This window comes from Pseudophryne corroboree, chromosome 6 (genome assembly GCF_028390025.1).
Source record: "Pseudophryne corroboree isolate aPseCor3 chromosome 6, aPseCor3.hap2, whole genome shotgun sequence".
Classification (NCBI taxonomy): domain Eukaryota; kingdom Metazoa; phylum Chordata; class Amphibia; order Anura; family Myobatrachidae; genus Pseudophryne; species Pseudophryne corroboree.
In genome coordinates, this window is record NC_086449.1 from 21972171 (window position 1) to 21986780 (window position 14610).

At 45.5% G+C, this 14610-nt stretch overlaps 1 protein-coding gene across 1 annotated transcript in view; it reads right to left on the reverse strand.

The window, feature by feature from the left end:
- Window positions 1–8913: 8913 nt before the first annotated feature.
- LOC134934143 (keratin, type I cytoskeletal 9-like) overlaps window positions 8914–14610 on the reverse strand; it is a 55406-nt gene continuing 49709 nt past the window's right edge. The window contains exons 7-8 of the mRNA XM_063929643.1: window positions 11873–12013; window positions 8914–9216 (exon numbers count right to left, since the gene is read on the reverse strand). Coding sequence (XP_063785713.1) covers window positions 8914–9216; window positions 11873–12013 — 444 coding nt within the window. The remainder of the gene's footprint in view (window positions 9217–11872; window positions 12014–14610) is intronic.

Consider the following 14610-nt stretch of genomic DNA (forward strand, 5'->3'; position numbering starts at 1 on the left):
CTGACCACCACTTTTATTTATAATCCGTTCTCTGCCTGAAAAAAGCGATACACAGCACACAGTGACTCAGTCACATACCATATCTGTGTGCACTGCTCAGGCTCAGGCCAGTGTGCTGCATCATCTATATATATTATATATCTGTCTGACTGCTCAGCTCACACAGCTTATAATTGTGGGGGAGACTGGGGAGCACTACTGCAGTGCCAGTTATAGGTTATAGCAGGAGCCAGGAGTACATAATATTATATTAAAATTAAACAGTGCACACTTTTGCTGCAGGAGTGCCACTGCCAGTGTGACTAGTGACCAGTGACCTGACCACCAGTATATAATATTAGTAGTATACTATCTCTTTATCAACCAGTCTATATTAGCAGCAGACACAGTACAGTGCGGTAGTTCACGGCTGTGGCTACCTCTGTGTCGGCACTCGGCAGCCCGTCCATAATTGTATATACCAGTGACCTAACCGTGGTTTTTTTTTCTTTCTTTATACATACATACTAGTTACGAGTATACTATCTCTTTATCAACCAGTCTATATATTAGCAGCAGACACAGTACAGTGCGGTAGTTCACGGCTGTGGCTACCTCTGTGTCGGCACTCGGCAGCCCGTCCATAATTGTATATACCACCTAACCGTGGTTTTTTTTTCTTTCTTTATACATACATACTAGTTACGAGTATACTATCTCTTTATCAACCAGTCTATATATTAGCAGCAGACACAGTACAGTGCGGTAGTTCACGGCTGTGGCTACCTCTGTGTCGGCACTCGGCAGCCCGTCCATAATTGTATATACCACCTAACCGTGGTTTTTTTTTCTTTCTTTATACATACATACTAGTTACGAGTATACTATCTCTTTATCAACCAGTCTATATTAGCAGCAGACACAGTACAGTGCGGTAGTTCACGGCTGTGGCTACCTCTGTGTCGGCACTCGGCAGCCCGTCCATAATTGTATATACCACCTAACCGTGGTTTTTTTTTCTTTCTTTATACATACATACTAGTTACGAGTATACTATCTCTTTATCAACCAGTCTATATATTAGCAGCAGACACAGTACAGTGCGGTAGTTCACGGCTGTGGCTACCTCTGTGTCGGCACTCGGCAGCCCGTCCATAATTGTATATACCACCTAACCGTGGTTTTTTTTTCTTTCTTTATACATACATACTAGTTACGAGTATACTATCTCTTTATCAACCAGTCTATATTAGCAGCAGACACAGTACAGTGCGGTAGTTCACGGCTGTGGCTACCTCTGTGTCGGCACTCGGCAGCCCGTCCATAATTGTATATACCACCTAACCGTGGTTTTTTTTTCTTTCTTTATACATAATCTTACTCACACAGTCAGCTACCTCATTGCGCCTCTTTTTTTCTTTGCGTCATGTGCTGTTTGGGGAGGGTTTTTTGGAAGGGACATCCTGCGTGACACTGCAGTGCCACTCCTAGATGGGCCCGGTGTTTGTGTCGGCCACTAGGGTCGCTAATCTTACTCACACAGCTACCTCATTGCGCCTCTTTTTTTCTTTGCGTCATGTGCTGTTTGGGGAGGGTTTTTTGGAAGGGACATCCTGCGTGACACTGCAGTGCCACTCCTAGATGGGCCCGGTGTTTGTGTCGGCCACTAGGGTCGCTAATCTTACTCACACAGCTACCTCATTGCGCCTCTTTTTTTCTTTGCGTCATGTGCTGTTTGGGGAGGGTTTTTTGGAAGGGACATCCTGCGTGACACTGCAGTGCCACTCCTAGATGGGCCCGGTGTTTGTGTCGGCCACTAGGGTCGCTTATCTTACTCACACAGCGACCTCGGTGCAAATTTTAGGACTAAAAATAATATTGTGAGGTGTGAGGTATTCAGAATAGACTGAAAATGAGTGTAAATTATGGTTTTTGAGGTTAATAATACTTTGGGATCAAAATGACCCCCAAATTCTATTATTTAAGCTGTTTTTTAGTGTTTTTTTAAAAAAACACCCGAATCCAAAACACACCCGAATCCGACAAAAAAAATTCGGTGAGGTTTTGCCAAAACGCGTTCGAACCCAAAACACGGCCGCGGAACCGAACCCAAAACCAAAACACAAAACCCGAAAAATTTCAGGCGCTCATCTCTAATTCCCACTCGGGTGGTGGAATGGACCCGCCACCCGAGTGGGATAACGGGGCCGTGGTATGTATTCTGAAGGCCGGCATTTCCCTGTCAACCCTCAGATGCGCTCACTAAGAGTATAGAATGGGGGCATAATTCAGACCTGATTGGTAGGATTCATTTTTTGCAACCCTGCGATCAGGTAGTCGCCGCCTACAGAGGGAGGGGGTAATCGCTGTGCAGATGTGCGATCGCTTTTGCAGAGAGCTGCAAAAACAAAAGTTTGTGCAGTCTCTGCGCAGCTCAGGACTTACTCTTCACTGCAATAATCCAGTCCGGAGCTGACATCAAGATCCCTCCCTTCAAACTCATGGACACGCCTACATTTTCCTGGACCCTCCCTGGAAATGGTCAGTTGACTCCCACAAACAGCCTCCTCCTGTCAATCTTCTTACGATCGCTGGTGCGATCACTGTCGTCGTCCTTCCTGTTGCTGCCTGGTGTTTCCTGTCGCTGGCGGGGCCTCGCACCTGCGCATTGCGCCGCAGGCGCAGTTCTGACCCGAAAACGCACAGCAGAGATCGGGTCTGAATGACCTCCAATAACAGTAAATAAATCACCAAATAATGGGCAAAAGTCAATATTCCATGCTCGTTTTGAAGTGTATAGGAGAAAGTCTGTTCCCTTGGTACCTATCTCTTGCAGATGAGTCCTTAATAGGTCACTAGAGATATACATAAACTGGAAAAAAAAAAAAAAAATAGTGTAGTACATCTTAAAAAGATGTAGAATATACAGTATATCCAATATATGTGCGGGTTCAAATATTAGTGGCTATATCCTCTACATGTCTACCCATAAAGGTTTCTTTATGATAGGTCTCGTCTGGCAGCCTACACATTAGGTATGCAATAAACACCCGGTGAAACAGGTGAAAAAAATGTGCATTCCCAACGTATTGTGCAAGCATATGGTCATTGGTCACTCTTGTAAAGGTTACTTTCAAATCCTCTTTTCAGCTTGGTTCCTTAATCTGACCTCCAATAATGATAGGGACTGATATATATATATATATATATATATATATATATATATATATATATATATAGCTTAAGGGTGGCCTAATCAGGGAGGTATTTTGTAACGAAACCATAAAAATTTATTTATATTAGAATAACAATAAGTAAAGCTGGCAAATTTAGAACATGGAACATAGATTTTTTGATGGAAAACTAAGTATAATGGCCACATGTATATAACACTGCACCTGTGTATAATGCCCCTATGTTTATACTGCTGCACCTATGTATAATGTCCACATTTATATACCGCTGTAACTGTGTATAATGCCCGCATGTATATACCGCTGCACTTGTGTATAATGTCCACATGTATATACAGCTGCACCTGTGTATAATGTCCACATGTATAAACTGCTGCACCTGTGTATAATGTCCACATTTATATACCACTGCACCTGTGTATAATGTCCACATGTATATACTGCTGCACCTGTGTATAATGCCCAAATTTATATACTGCTGCACCTGTGTATAATGTCCACATTTATATACCGCTGCACCTGTGTATAATGTCCACATGAACCCTTTGGCTCATATATGACCTATCAGTGCCATTGCCATGTGGTGTCCCACAAGGTTCTATACTATCCCCCATGCTTTTTGCAGTATACATGCTCCCGCTGGGTGAAATAATCAGGTGCCATGGCCTGGTCTACCACTGCTATGCAGATGATACACAACTGTGCTTGTCCTTTGCTCCGGGCACTGATAACTCCATAGCAACCCTAAATGGCTGTCTAGCTGAGCTCCAGGAGTGGATGAGCGCCAGTTGGCTGCTACTGAACCCGCATAAAACAGAGGATAGGTTACAGGACAAAACTGCAGCATAGCCAACCAACTGGATTTACACTCAGGGATTCAGAATTACAAACCACTGATCGTGTGCGGAATCTTGGCGCTGTCCTGGATGGTGGCTTGACACTTAAACATCAGATATCAGCCACAATCAAATCCTCATTCTTTCACCTGAGGAACATAGCCAGAATCAAGCACTTAATTCCCTCAGATGATCTGCCAAAAGTCATCCATGCATTTGTATCATCTCGATTAGACTACTGTGATGCCCTCTACCTTGGTCTACCAGCAAATGAATTGTACCGCTTACAGCTGGTGCAAAACACAGCTGCCAGGCTGTTACCCAACCAGCCCCGTTCTAGCCACATAACACCCATACTCTACTCCCTTCACTGGCTGCCTGTAAGATGGCGAATCATCTTCAAGATTGGCTTACTGAGTTTCAAAGCATTGCATGACCAGGGCCCAAGGTACCTGAAGCAGCTACTGACCCCATACTGCCCCACTCGATTATTGCAATCTGTAGATGAAGGACTTTCAGCAGTACCTAGAATTTGCCGTAATTCATCTGGGGGTCGAGCTTTTAGTCATGTGGCTCTGACTCTATGGAACTCACTTCCCCGCACAGTGCGAGAGGCCCCAACTATAGAATCCTTCAAAAGTATACTCAAGACTTTCCTGTTTACTCAAGCATTTCCATAATGTCCCTTTTAGTATCTCCATGCTTCTGTATGTTATGAAAATGTACTTCATTATTTTCTGTACTATATTATGCTATGTATCTGTTAAACTCCTTGAGGTCCTATTGGAGAAAGATCGCTATATAAATAAAATTATTATTATTATTATTATTATTATTATTATTATTATTAATTATTATTTTATTTATTATTTATATATTGTGTGTAAATCTGGCTCTGGTAGTAGCCAGTGCCTCCCCAACCATTTACCTCACCACACGTCCCTGGTGTATAGCGGTAAAAGTAAGGGTATGGTGCTCCCCATATTTGAAAAAAGAAAGGGGTGCATGCTGAAAAAGAGGGTGTGATTTAGTGGGGAAGGGACGTGGTCACATAATAGAACCCAAATTCACATTACGTCACACAGCAGTACCCCTTAAACATGTTACGTCACACAGCAGTACCCCTTAAACATGTTACGTCACACAGCAGTACCCCTAAAACACGTTACGTCACACAGCAGTACCCCTTAAACTCGTTACGTCACACAGCAGTACCCCTTAAACATGTTACGTCACACAGTAGTACCCCTTAAACACGTTACGCCACACAGTAGTATCCCTTAAACACGTTACGTCACACAGCAGTACCCCTTAAACACGTTACATCACACAGCAGTACCCCTTAAACATGTTACGTCACACAGCAGTACCCCTTAAACACGATACGCCACACAGTAATATCCCTTAAACACGTTACGTCACACAGCAGTACCCCTTGAACACATTACGCCACACAGCAGTACCCCTAAAACACGTTACGTCACACAGCAGTACCCCTTAAACACGATACGCCACACAGTAATATCCCTTAAACACGTTACGTCATACAGCAGTATCCCTTAAACACGTTACGTCACACAGCAGTACCCCTTAAACACGATACGCCACACAGCAGTACCCCTTAAACACGTTACGCCACACAGTAGTACCCCTTAGACACGTTACGTCACACAGCAGTACCCCTTAAACACGTTACGCCACACAGTAGTACCCCCTTAAACACGTTACGTCACACAGCAGTACCCCTTAAACATGTTACGTCACACAGCAGTACCCCTTAAACACGTTACGCCACACAGTAGTACCCCTTAGACACGTTACGTCACACAGCAGTACCCCTTAAACACGTTACGCCACACAGTAGTACCCCTTAAACACGTTACGCCACACAGTAGTACCCCTTAGACACGTTACGTCACACAGCAGTACCCCTTAAACATGTTACGTCACACAGCAGTACCCCTTAAACATGTTACGTCACACAGCAGTACCCCTAAAACACGTTACGTCACACAGCAGTACCCCTTAAACTCGTTACGTCACACAGCAGTACCCCTTAAACATGTTACGTCACACAGTAGTACCCCTTAAACACGTTACGCCACACAGTAGTATCCCTTAAACACGTTACGTCACACAGCAGTACCCCTTAAACACGTTACATCACACAGCAGTACCCCTTAAACATGTTACGTCACACAGCAGTACCCCTTAAACACGATACGCCACACAGTAATATCCCTTAAACACGTTACGTCACACAGCAGTACCCCTTGAACACATTACGCCACACAGCAGTACCCCTAAAACACGTTACGTCACACAGCAGTACCCCTTAAACACGATACGCCACACAGTAATATCCCTTAAACACGTTACGTCATACAGCAGTATCCCTTAAACACGTTACGTCACACAGCAGTACCCCTTAAACACGATACGCCACACAGCAGTACCCCTTAAACACGTTACGCCACACAGTAGTACCCCTTAGACACGTTACGTCACACAGCAGTACCCCTTAAACACGTTACGCCACACAGTAGTACCCCCTTAAACACGTTACGTCACACAGCAGTACCCCTTAAACATGTTACGTCACACAGCAGTACCCCTTAAACACGTTACGCCACACAGTAGTACCCCTTAGACACGTTACGTCACACAGCAGTACCCCTTAAACATGTTACGTCACACAGCAGTACCCCTTAAACACGTTACGCCACACAGTAGTACCCCTTAGACACGTTACGTCACACAGCAGTACCCCTTAAACATGTTACGTCACACAGCAGTACCCCTTAAACATGTTACAACACACAGTAGTGTCCCTTGTATACTGTGTGCGCTCCAGCTCCCACTAGGACGTCGTCATCTCCGGTACATGCCGGGATTTCTAGCGCTCATTCACGCGTGCATGAAAGAAAAAGTATGAAGTCTGAATTATATTTTTGATAAATAAAAGGGTTTATTTGCATAATTAAAGCTACATGCATTTTTTTTTTATCATTTAATATTGTAAATGCCAAAATCCTACCTACTGTAAACCATGGACTATATGGAAAAAAAAGAGAGACTCGCACAGCAGGTTGGACTAGAGCAACTCACTATCGGGATGTCAGTGTTCTGGCGTCGGTGCCCTGAGTGGTGTCAGTCACATGACCGCCAGAACCCCGACCGCCGGAATGTTGACTGCATTCCCTGAAACACGTATCTAATTCTACCTCTTGGCCAATGAGTAGATATGGCCTGAATGCATCGATCTATTTGGAGACCACACACAAGGGCTTATGAATTGTTTCAATATTTTATTAGGCAGCACCTTCTCCTGGGCGAGCGGTCTATAAGCTCTTTTGCACGGCCGCCATCTCCCCCCGGCCCCCCCCCAGGACTTCCACGGCATCTTCATCTGGAGGGGGGTTGGCCTTTGAGCTCTTTTGCATGGCCACCGCCCATCCAGGACTTCCTCTGCGTCTTCACCCGGAGGGCGGTAGCCAGAGCCGTAACTAGGATGGTGCGGAGCGTGCCACCGCACACAGCACCACAGGGCAGAGGGCGGTGTTGGTGGCACTTTGTGAAAAAATTATCAGCATTGCGGCTGAGCAGATCTATGTCATGTTCGGATGCTAAGGACTGGATATGTGGCTGCACACTACATAGATCTGCTCCATTGCAACGCTGATTTTTTTTTTACCCAGCACAAGTAGCGTCTTATTGTTAGAAATCTCATGTTTTTTTTATGCAGTATCAAACCCTGGATATGGCAGAATATTGAAATGTGTTGTTAAATAAAGGATATTACAACTGAATATCAAAGCACCGTATGTCCCTATTGGACAAATGGTGTGGGTGTGGGTGTGGGTGTGAGTGTGGGTGTGGGTGTGGGTGTGTGTGTGAAGGGGGGGGGGGCAGTGTAGCAATTCTCTTTTTGGCACAGGGCACAAGAAAGTCTAGTTGGGCCTAATTCAGTAAGGATTGCAAATTTGCGTTCTTCTCGATCACGGCGGCTGCGTGTGACGTCATGCAGCCACCGTGATCACGCCTCTGACACGCCCCCATTTGGCCACCACCTCCACCCCCTGTTTGCGCCGCACCGCCCCCACAATGCTCCGTCTCCTCCTTGGATGTAGTGAAGTGTGAGAGTTTGAAGGTGACAGGTTACACTGATCATAGGCAATACAGGCTATATATTATAATACTAAATACATTGAAAATAGAACAATGTAATGTAGACCTGGCTCCCACAGATCTAAGGGGAGATGTATCAATCCTTGGGGAACGAAAACATTGAGAAGTTGTCCAAAGCAACCAATCAGCTCATCCAAATCTAACAGTGAGGGTTGGACAGTGCAATATCAGGAAATATATCTACACCTCTCTGAGCTCACGGCAACAGACCTCTCCCTCCGGCATCGAAACAATCGCTTCAAGCTACATCTTGATGACCTGTGATTATATAAACAGCTTGGAGAATAATCCACAAATAGTCTAAGCATACTTGTCTACAGTCCAGGAACATCTGGTAGAAACATGACCTTCACAGAGTCCGTGAGCAGCTTCCCACATCCCACCCACTTCCTTAGATAAATTGGTGGTGCCAGGGCATGATGACACGGATGGGGTAGCCACATTCCCAGGCCTTGACACTCATGCAGTAGAACCCCCCAGATCTACTGAATCTTCCCTCTGGTTCAAAAGTCTGGTGCCAATACAAGTGAAGAGGTCTCGGACATCAACATGTAGTTCATGGGAGTTGCAAAGTTATTTTGCCGAGTTGAGGAGGACGACATCCACAGGCCACAAATTCAAGTGAGAAACATTTTCTATAAATATTCAAAGTCTTGAGAACATCCACTGCTAATAATTCTGGATAACAGGCACCATCTACGTTTTAGAAAGTATACCTAATCACAGCCGCCACCTCCGCTGTCCCCACCACCACCACCACCTCCGCAGTCCCCACCACCACCTCCGCAGTCTCCTCCACCACCACCACCTCCGCAATCCCCTCCACCACCACCACCTCCGCAATCCCCTCCACCACCTCCCCAGTCCCCGCCTCCACAATGCCCACCATCATTACCCCAGTCACTACCCCCAGCTATATCATAACCCATTGCCATTCCACCGGCAGTGGCCCACCCATCATCGGCTGTAGAACTGCTGCTGCTGCTGCTGCTGGTGGTCAGTTGGTTCACTCGATAAGTCTGCACACAAAAAAAAACAATATGGTTAAAAATCGTCTTTTTTGCAGCCTATCTACCAAAGGTGCAAGGTGTGCAGTGCGTGCAGGCCCATGAGTCGAGGGGGCTACGTAATGTCTTCCCTGTACCCAATGCATTTTACAGCTTCCAGAATTATTTTATTTTCCACCTGATTAAAAATCCCTGCTCCATTATGTCTTCTCTGCATTGACTTGGCTTTGTGGCCACACCCATACTGAGCTAATGGGTCAGACTCAAAAAGACCAACCGGGGTTAGGAGTGGTAGAAGGGGAGGAACTAGCAGCTGGTGCAGTGTGGTAGAGCGGTATCATCAGTAGGTCCACCAGAATCTAAAAACGAGTCACACTGGCTCATTATAGCACACAGCGCTGTTCGTAGTAATAAAGAGGGAGGAGGAGGTGATCCATCAGAAGAAAGGAGGAGGTGATGGGTGCTTTAGCTCACCTCCCTTCTTCTCAACCCTGGTGCCTCATCTGGGTTTCTTGATGTCACTGCTATGATGTGCCACTGTGCGCTTGGCTCCCTGGTCTCCCTGTTTGCATCTATTGCCTCGCCTTGTTAGTCAACCATTGCCAGGGGTGTGCCATGGCCCTTGCTGACCTCATGGATAGGCAGATACCTGGTGGTGATTGTGGTGGCTGGGTATTTAAGGAAAGCTCATTAACACAGTATTTTCTATAAGCAACTGTATAAAGCTACTTCTTGGAGAACTTCACAGTCCAGCAAAAAGACCAGTCACCAGCACGGATCACCTGAGCCAGCTGATAATCGCCCGTCTCTGCTGCTGTGTGCTGCTGGAGAGATGGAGGGGGGGGAATGGGTGCTGCTGCGCTGTAGTGGGGAATCCTGTATCTTGAGTAGAAAAAAAGCTCCTTAAATATTGTTTCTGTCATATTTATTCATGGAGGTATAATACCTGACTGTATCCCAGAATGCAAGTAATGTTGCTCCGGAGTTAATGGGTAATTTAGCTGCCAAATGCTATGCTTAGCAATATCTTATGTCCTCTACTAGGTGCATAGGGACATGATTCATGTTTGTAAGTAAAGCACAAAAAAAAAAAGCAAGAAACTGTGTCTGGAACAAACCATGATGCAATGCACGGGTAGCACGCACATTTATATTGTTTAAGTGCAAAGTAAATAGTGGTTGCTTTTGCATGTAGTCCAAAAAATGTTAGACAGCTTTATTATTACACTACAATTTAGATTTCCGTTTGGACATCCCCCCCCCCCGCAGAGCAACATGGTTTTGCCCAGTTGCTTTCTTTTTTTGGTTTACTTACAAATGTCAAATGTTTTAAAGAAAAGTCAAAACTACTAGAAACACCTCATTTAATACCTAGGACTTCCTTGATGGCCAACATTATGGTCTTCACGTATCCTTTGCGGGTTCTTTTAAACAGGATGTGGAAAAAAAAAGTGGCAAGCACGCTGAACATCACTATTCAACCCCTAGCGCTAATCCTGCACAGTCCCATAATTTCTTACAATGCCACTGCAATGTTACTCACTGAGAGTTAGACACAGGGCTCTTGACCAAGGGCCCCATGAGTATAAGGGCCCTAAGCTGATAGCCGATGGTCCCCTCTTTCTAGGGGTACCAGATTTTTGAAAATCGGCCCTGGGGAACTGGAGATATCCGACTTGAAAGCAGTTAATTGCTCTTCCCAGCCAGATATCTCGGGTTCTGTTGGACTTAGAGTTTTTCTGAGGGTACACTCCAAAAGCTGGGACTCTCCCCTTTTGGTGGACATTGGCAGCTTGTCTCTACTATGCCCAGAACCAGAGATATCAGCCTTCCAGCAGCTGATCCCTGCTTCAGCTACACACGCCTGGTATGCAGTTTTATATTTGCATTGGTGAATTGCTCTGGCTCCTTAGCTCTGATCCCCAAGTGCCCAATATCTCCTGAAAGGTGGGACTCTAGTTTTTATATATATATATATATATATATATATATATCCCATTCAAAGCAAAGAAATCTAATTTCAGGAACTTGACATATTTGCAGTCAAGCAAGCTGCCCTCCCACCAGAAAATGAGGAATATTAAGCCCACTCCACTATCCACCCCTTCCCTACGTATTAAACACCCTTACCACCCTGGAAGCCATATCCCGGGGCCCCTTCATTCAGCCCAATGCTCGCTTCTACAGTTTAGCCCCATCTGTGCAGTAAAGGAGTAATTAGCAGAAATTACTGCTCCAGGTCCTACATGCTGAGCAGAAGATAGAACACCCCTACCCCTGTTGGTGGACTCACTGAACTGAGCAGTAAAAACAGGACTTAGTATTACATCAAACACTGTGACTGGACCAACCTGGAATACACAGCTCACCATGTACAGGAATGCTCTGACCTAGGACCCTCCTGGAATACACAACTCACCATGTACAGGAGTGATCTGACCTAGAACCAGCCTGGAATACCCAACTCACCATGTACAGGAACGTTCTGACCTAGAACCAGCCTGGAATACACAACTCACCATGTACATGAATGCTCTGACCTAGAACCAGCCTGGAATACACAACTCAGAAGGTATAGGAATACTCTGACCTAGAACCAGCCTGGAATACACAACTCACCATATACGGAATACTCTGACCTAGGACCAACCTGGAATACAGAACTCACCATGTACAGGAATGTGCCCAGGATTACAGCTTTCAGTGTAGCTGTCAAGTTCAAGGGAAAGTGGAAGATGACCTTGGAAGATCTGTGCTCCTTCTCTTTCCGTATTATGGCCACAGGGTGATTCCCGCTTACACTGAGTATCTGAGGATCAGAGGATGAGAGCAGCAGTTACATCAGTGGAACACCTAAGAAGGACACTTTGTATATGTAACGGAGGTGGATTAAAGTCATAATAATGTACATGAAGTTGAATTTCTTAGACTAAAACATTACTGATCAAATTTCTAATTAATTCTGTATTGAACAGTCTTCTTTCTGAACTGTGCAAGTCTATTTTTACAACAATGATATCTAAAATGTGTTTTGCAATAGAAAGGGCTTTTAATGAAGTAATAACAATAGACAGTGATAATCCAATAAAACAAAACAAAAAAACATGCAACAAAGAAAAAATATATATTTTATGTAATTTGCAACTAAGGAAATATTTGCCATAAATGATTTTTTAGTTTTTTTTGTTTGTCTGATTATGTTATATACGACATACATATGGATCATTGGGCCTAATTTAGACCTGATCATAAAAGCAAAATCTTTAAGTGGGCATAACTATGTGCACTGCAGGTGGGGCAGATGTAACATGTGCAGAGAGAGTTAGATTTGGGTGGGTTGTAGTGTTTCTGTGCCGGGGAAAATACTGGCTGCTCTATTTTTACACTGCAATTTAGATTTCAGTGTGAACACACCACACCCAGATCTAACTCTCTCTGTACATGTTACATCTGACCCCCCCCCCCCCCTTCCCCTTGCAGTGCACATGGTTTTGCCCATTAGAGGAAGATTGTGTTGTTGCAATCAGTTCTGAATTAGGCCCATAGATGTACCATTATGAATAAATGGAAGACGCGTACACCTTCCAAGCATATTGTAAATTGTCAATCATTAGATCATGTGTCCATTCTGAGCTACTGAACTGAACAGAACATAGGATAGAATACTGTAGCTTTAATTTACTTTGCAAAGGGAAGTTTACAGGATATAGGGGGTAATTCAGACCTGATCACTCGCTAGCGATTTTTTTTTTGCTGTGTTGCGATCAGGTCAGACTGCGCATGCGTATGAACCGCAATGCGCAGGCGCGTCGCACGGGTAAAAAGCGGATCATTGCTGAGCGAAGGGTTTTACAAAGAAACCATTCGCACAGCCGATCGCAAGGAGATTGACAGGAAGAAGGCGTTTGTGGGTGGCAACTGATCGTTTTCTGGGAGTGGTTGGAAAAACGCAGGTGTGTCCAAGCGTTTGCAGGGCGGGTGTCTGACGTCAGTTCCGGCCCCGGACAGGCTGAAGTGATCGTAGCGGCTGAGTAAGTTCTGGGCAACTCAGAAACTGCACAAAACTTTTTTGTACCGCTCGGCTGCACATGCGATCGCACACTTGCACAGCTAAAATACACTCCTCACTGTCTCTAACCCACTGGCCCGCCCTTGCCCTAACAAGCTTTATAAAAGTGTGGTACAGGTGTACCTGATTGCTGGAAACGCTTGCTCCAATACCTGGACTGGAGCTGCATGGATGGGAGCCCGCCCACTCTCTCCCATCCAAACCCCAGGGACCCATAACCGGCTGTGCTAAGGCTGAATGACAACCTGCTGTGTCCTAACACCTTCCTGGGGCTTCCTCTTAGTTCAGACCTAAACCCAGGTCGCACCCAAACTTTTGTGCCCTGTCCTGCAAACACCCGGGGTGGCATCCGGACTGGACTGCCAGAGTATGAATATATAACCTGAGTCTTTATGTTAAATGCTTGTTAGCAGGTGTGGTTTATGGGGGTAATTCAGAGCGGATCGCTGTTTTGCAAATTCGCGAGGCGGCTGATACATATGCAGGTTGATTGACAGGAAGAGGATGTTTGTGGGTGGTAACAGGCCGTCTTCTGGGCGTGTCAGGAAAAAACGCAGGTGTTCCCAAGCGTTCTCAGGGTGGGTGTGTGACGTCAGCTCTTGCCCCCGATCAGCCTGTGTGTATGATTAAGTCCTGGGCTACGCAAAGACTGCACACACTGGAAAAATCATTCGATGGTGAGTGAGTTGCGAATTAATTTGCAGCTGACCGGCGTTCGCAGAGATTTTCGCACGGCCTACGCAGACTTGCACGGGGCAGGTAGTCACTCTGTCTGGGCGGCGACTATCCGATCTCAACCTCTGCAAGTTCCCTGAGGAGCCATCAGGTCTGAATTAGGCCCTATACATATATACATGTGTACCCAAAGCCATGACTATAATATCCTGTTCGAGTCTCTCTGCAGCATTATCCTTTTCCAGTTTTCCTTAGTATATTTTATACGTATAACTACTGATTAGAAATGTGCGCAAACCCTTGTGTTTTGGTTAGAGATGAGCAGATTTGGTTCTCAGAGAACCGAACCATACCGAACTTCACCATTCGAGTCCGGTCCCGAACCCAGCTCGGGTTTTCCTGCCTGACTCGGAAACCCGAACGAGGCAAACCGTCATCATCCCGCTGTCGTATTGTCACGGGATTTGGATACCATATAAGGAGCCGCACGTCGCAGCCATCTTCACTCCAGTCTCGGAGAGTGTATTGAGAGGACGTGTCTCCGTCCTCAGTGTCTGTGTGGGCGGGAAAGTGGGGTGGCGAGTCTTGTGCTGTGTTGTGCTGCTCAGTCCAGTCCAGTGTAGTAGTGTATTGTGCTGCATCAGTCCAGCCAGTCACAGTGG